General features: G+C 44.4%; 1 protein-coding gene across 2 annotated transcripts in view; it reads right to left on the bottom strand.

The window, feature by feature from the left end:
- Positions 1-4,412, bottom strand: part of AFG3L2 (AFG3 like matrix AAA peptidase subunit 2) — a 43,865-nt gene extending 39,453 nt beyond the window's left edge. The window contains exon 1 of one of the 2 annotated variants that reach the window (XM_074340395.1): positions 4,091-4,412. In XM_074340395.1, the coding sequence (XP_074196496.1) occupies positions 4,091-4,207 (117 nt within the window). In that variant the 5' untranslated portion in view covers positions 4,208-4,412. The remainder of the gene's footprint in view (positions 1-4,090) is intronic. The other variant, XM_019711360.2, reaches the window with a different exon arrangement.
- Positions 4,413-6,000: the final 1,588 nt, after the last annotated feature.

Raw genomic sequence — 6,000 nt, forward strand, 5'->3', positions numbered from 1 at the left:
GAGGACAAGCTTTTAAATACAGATGAGAATCTTTAAAGTGAAGTTCATCTGCACTAACATCCATCATTGTCTCCTTTATGGTCTTATGAAAAAAATCACAAAACCATATAAAACTACTTCACGTCCACTAGCATGGCTACTATAATCAAAATGACTGACACTAACAAGTGTTGGTGAGGACGTGGAGAATGTGGAGTCCTTGCACACTACTGGTGAGAATGGGAAATAGTACAGTTTCGAATTCTCGAAACGTTAAATGTAGAATTACCATACGACCCAGCAGGTCCACTCCTACTCAAGAAAACTGAAAATTTATGTCCACACAAAACCTTGTACATGAATGTTCATAGTAGCATTATTCATAATAACCAAAAAGTGGTAACAACCTAAATGTCCACCAACTGACTATGTATAGATAAAATGTGCTGTCCTCATACAATGGAGTATTATTCAGCCATAAAAAGGAATGAAGCACTGACAAACACTACCATATAGATTATGCTAAGTTAAAGAAATCAGACACACAAAAGGTCACATATTATGATTCCATTTACACGAAATGTCCAAAATAGGTAAATCCATAGAAAATATAGATTAGTAGCTGTCTTGGGCGAGAGGAATGATTGGGGATAAATGGGGAGTGACTGCAAATATTTACAGGACTTCTTTTTGGGGTAATGAAAATGTTCTGGAATTAGACAGTGGTAATGATTGCACAACTTTGTGAAGATACTAAAAACCACTGAATTGTACACTTCAAAATGATGAATTTTATGGTATGTGAATACAAATGTCAATTAAAAAAAAGAATGAGCTGATTTAACTTCAAATTAATTCAAAATTCTACACAGTAAAATAGGACAGAAATACTAACACTATTCTTGATTGACAGCAATGCTGGTCTGAGAGAATTTGGAGTTTCTGTTGTGTGAGGCCCTCCCTTACCCCTGGGAAGGGAATATTTGGTCTAAGAAATAATGACAGACAATGGATAAAAATGTATTGTAAGTGAATAAAATTTTTCCAATGCCAAATCTATTATGAGTGTCAATTATAACAACCTGTTATTCAAGCTGCACAAGGCAAGAAGTCACACTGATTTGTTGAGTATCTACTCCAGGCAGGAGCTGCCAAGCAGTGGGAATCAGAGCCAGTTCCTACCCCTAAGAAACTTAGAAGCGTAAGGAAGAAAGTCCTGACGACAAACCAATTACAGGATGGCAAAAATGTGCAACAATACAAAACCTCTAAGTGTAAGGAACAGAGGCAGCACAGAAGACGAAGTAATTACATGTTTAAGGGATCCAGGGATATCACAACAAAAGTGAGAAAAATTAGACCTAGCCTCGGCTTTGAAGGACCTATAGTACAACAGGGTCAGAACTTTTAATTTTGTTAAACCTGTAAATCTGACTTTTTTTGTATGATGATCTTCAACAAATCGCTTTATACTGGGAGCCTCAGTTATACCAATAATGGGAGAAAACAACTCTGCCTGTCCAGTTCCCAAGGATACTATTGTGAGGATCAAACGTAATAATACATGTAAAAGCACTTTTAAAGTTGTATGGCAATATCTAGATTTAAATAATCATTTCCAATTATTCTGAAAGCTATCTGAAAGTTTCTTTATATCCCCATATAAAGCAAGTCTTTATGTCACCCTAAACCTTAGTACAGAACTGGGCACATGGTATGTATTCCATAAACATTTGTTGACTAATAAGCTCCCTTTACGTTCTTATTTTCAAATTTGTTGACCTAGAATATCTCTAACAATAATTCCTGCGACTGTATTTTACGCTGAGGTTGTTTTCTATAAAGGAACCATCAATGAAACTTTTTTCCTGTAATATCTAATCCAGCACATTCAAAGGACATAAAAGATATCAATTCACAAAATATAAGTATAGAGCACCTCATTTTGGAGGATTAGCATTTGTTTGACAATATGAGCCACTTTTTAGTTACTTTATCTTCAGTTATTCCTCTGCGCATAGTACCTGAGTACTGACATATCAGACATCAAAATCTTTTCCCCAGGAATCTCACTGCGCAAATAGTTACTTCTGTCTCTGACCTTTAACAGCAGCACAAACTTAAAGGAAAATCTGTTGTATGAGACTCCCCTGCAAATAGCACAGTAATGCCCCGGTGTCTCCACCCATAACTTCAGAGCAGTACCAGGGAAAATATATGTCAATGGACCACAATCAATCTGCTATCACTGTCAGTGCAGGGATTTTCCTTATACCTCAGCATCAACAATTCACAGAGACAACAGCGCCAATCCAAAGAAAGTCCTGTTAGATACAATTCCTGCCATAAAAACTGCAAAATCACAAGGCAGATCCTACCTGCTCATTATATGTCTGAGTCCAACAATCACTAAAGGCTAAAGGAGAGGAATTAGAGCAAGGTAATATAAAGAAATGAATGCAAGAAACTGAAAAAACAAAAAGCTAGTGTAGGGCAGTATGGAGTAGGAAAGCGATGACGATACGATGATCCAAGACTAACAAGGGAGCGTCAAAGAGTAAAAATCATGAATGCAGGTGTGGAGCAAAAATGGGTGCTGTAATAAATCTAACCAAACGTAACCTCACAGGGTGATCTGACCATAAATTCCTAAATGGACAGGACATGTTGTTTAGCCATACCCCGGCCATATAACTTTTTTAGTAAAAGCTTATCTTTGTCTTAAGCAAGCCCTGTCCATTGCTTTGTGCATCTAGGTTAACACGCCTGTGAAATGCCTCCTTTTCAGACTCCTGTGAAGCATAACCACCCTCAAAAGACCACATAATCTTGTTAACTACCCTGTAATCCAATCCCTGCCTTGCTTTCTTCCACTTCATGTATCTTCCTTAAGTTCCCTCCTTAATTCTAAATGCATAAAAGAAACTGCGAAACTCATTCTCCTGAACATTTGAGATCTTGCTTCCCAGCATTATCATCAGTTTGGCTCAAATAAACTCTTATAAAAATTCTCTACTGGTTTGGATGTTTCATACCTCAACACAGGTACTATCACTACCCTCTTTTAAGCGGAGAGGCTGAGATAATTTCCTCAAGGGCATTTGGCTAATAAGTGGCAGGTTCCTGTAACTGAGTCCAGGGCCTTAATCACCATGCTCTTTTGTCTCTACATTGGCACTTCTAGGTAAACTAGTGCAAGGCTGGACTCTAAAGAACTGACAGCAAGAAACTGTCATGGAAATAGCTGACATTCACTACTCAGTAAATGAAACTTTACTTGAGACAGATGATTGCCACAGTTCTGTCAGAATACATTATCATCACCAGAAAAATGTATTACCATAGCCCACCCGCGTGGAACCCTGTATCTGTTAGCTATCAGCAACAGAGAAATAGCCTAATTTTGAGGACAATCTTCTTATGCAACAAAAAACAGTGTCTACTTTGAAGAAGGCATCACTAATCATAGTTAATATTTATTGGTATGTACTATGTGCTAAACCCAGAATGCCACCAATAGCTCCATTCAACAGATGGGAAAATGGAGGCCCAGGGAGGTTAACTAGCTTAACTCCAAAACCTCGGCTTTTACTATATCATGCTCATGCTGCCGACTCTTAAAACACATACACAACACATACATTCTATTTGCCAATGTCACGAAAGCAGGTAAAGGCAACCATTGCCGGATATATAACAGATAAATTCCTTAACCTTTTCCGGTCTCAGTTGCCTGTCTGTAAAGCAGGTTCACCCTGAATGAAGTCAGAGGACCCTCCCAGATGATCTTTTGAAGTTCCCTGACGCAAAGATCTGATTCTGTTGGAGATACATGTTTTCAAAAACCCAACTTGATATCCAGGGTTTGACCAGCCACAAGCGTGCCTACGGAAACCACGGGATACATGACCATAAACACAGGGCGTCCTGGAATTGAAAGATAGTGCACGCGGCCTCATTCACGAGAGGAACTCGCCCGGGACGCCAGGCTGGCCGCGAGCGCGCCCGTGGGCCGGTGACCTTGACACCCTGTTCTCCGGGCCCGGAGGTGGGCTCGAGGGCCGGGGCGGGTCGAGTTGGGGGCAGAGGGCACTGGGTACCCGGGACTCACCGTCCGGAGGTAGGATCGCTTGTTGGGGCCCATGCCGGCGCCAGGCAGGTGTACCGGAGGCAGGCCGCGGGGCCAGCAGCCGCCCCGGCCCCAAAGCAGTAGGCAGCGGTGCGCCATGACCGCCCGCGCGACCCGCTTGGGCCGGGGACGCTGCGCAGGCGCTGCTCTGCGGCCGCAGGCGGACAGTTACCGGTGGCTTCGGCCAGCAGGGGACCGCTGAGAGGAGACACCTCAAGACTACTCTCTGGGCCCGCCGCTCTTCGGCGAGCCCACGCTCTCGACGCGCGCTTTTCCCGACCCCGGCGTGCTGGCGTGCTGACGTTAGCCGTAAGGCGGGCCCTCGGCCCAGGGCGGCTCCTGCGGTTTGGCGGCGTCCTAGCTCAGTCTGGGTTGGAGGCGGGGCCTAAGGAGATTAGCGTGGAGGGCGAGCGGAGGGCGGTGGGCGGAGCCGAAGGGAGAAAGGAGGAAGGCCAATGGAGGGCGGGGCTGGAGGCAGGGCTTAAAGGGAGGAACATAGAGGGCGGTGGGTGGTACCAAAGGGAGAAACTTGTGGGCGTTGGGCGGGGAGGTGGGCGGGGCGGGGAGGTGGGCGGGGCGGGACCTAAGGCAAGGCTGGGGAGGGCGACAGGTGGGCGGGCACCCCGGCAAGACCAGCCAGTATAGGCGCTGTGGGAGTAGGCTCTTGAGGTCGGAGACCTGGTCAGGGCGGTAAGCCATCTTCAACATTTTGGCATTCATTCTCTCAGTGAGTCACTCATCAAATATTTTGAGCGCCTACTCAGTGTTGGGCATCGTTCTAAGCTCTAGGGGTGCCAAAGCACAGATCCCTAACCCTAAGGAGAGTAATGCAAAGAATAACAAACCAGTGACTTAATTGCAATAATAAAAAAGTGTTGAGACTCTGACATCTAGCCTGGGCCCATCAGGAACCATTTCAAAGAGAAATGATTTTCAGAGAATAGCGTGAATTCTCCAGGCAGTGGAGACCTGTTAATCTTGTACAGGGATGGCTGCTTTGTGTATATGTCCTGGTATGTGTGGGATTCGGCATGGGCACAAGCGAGAACATAACCAGACAGTTGGTTACTGTATCAGTATATCCGAGGGGCGAATCAGTCCCCTTCGTTATTTGCCATCCCGCCTGGGCTCTGCAGTGCCCGCTGTATTTGTGTACCCAATCTGCTAGTTTGGATATTTATGCGGGAGTCAGTGTCCTGATTTTTGCTAGTACATCAGCCTTCATATTCCCAGGAGGCGAGTCAGACGGATGAGCAAAAACATGATAGACTGTCAGGCTCCTGCAACCTTTTTTCAAATTTTCTTCCATTGTGCCCCACCCCAAAAGTGGCTTTTTTAGTACTTGCCAGCTGTCTCATGTCCATTGTGCCAGCCAGGTCATGAGATTGCTTAAGTATAGCCCAAGTGTCTATACAGAAGACTATAGGCCATAGCTCATGTGTACATATCAGTCACATGGCCCTTAGTTCTGTCCACTGGCTACTCTGTTATACTCCCCTTTCAAACTACATACAGTGTTGTATGGGGTTGTATGGCCACTGCAATCCATACACAAAGCTTACCTCTGCTAAACCCATCCACGTACCATGTATTTTTAGGGACAGGGATTGCGGCTTCTACTACTGACAAGAGCATTATTTCTGGGGGCTTTACAGTAACGACTAAAGTGGTCTCGTAATACATTGGGCCCAAAATGGCATGTAAGTCATTGCCCAAAGGACTTGTGGAGAGGGCATTGTGCTGTTGCAAATATGCATGCCATTTTGTAGAGTAGAGGCTTGGGCAATGGCTGAAGTGAGCCTTGCAAATAACCCATATTTGGGAGGCCCATGTGCACTATCATCGTTAGGGCACCAGTGATGGATTCTATTTGTTGCAATGTTTTATACACT

The sequence above is a fragment of the Rhinolophus sinicus genome, linkage group LG09 (genome assembly GCF_036562045.2).
Source record: "Rhinolophus sinicus isolate RSC01 linkage group LG09, ASM3656204v1, whole genome shotgun sequence".
NCBI lineage: Eukaryota > Metazoa > Chordata > Mammalia > Chiroptera > Rhinolophidae > Rhinolophus > Rhinolophus sinicus.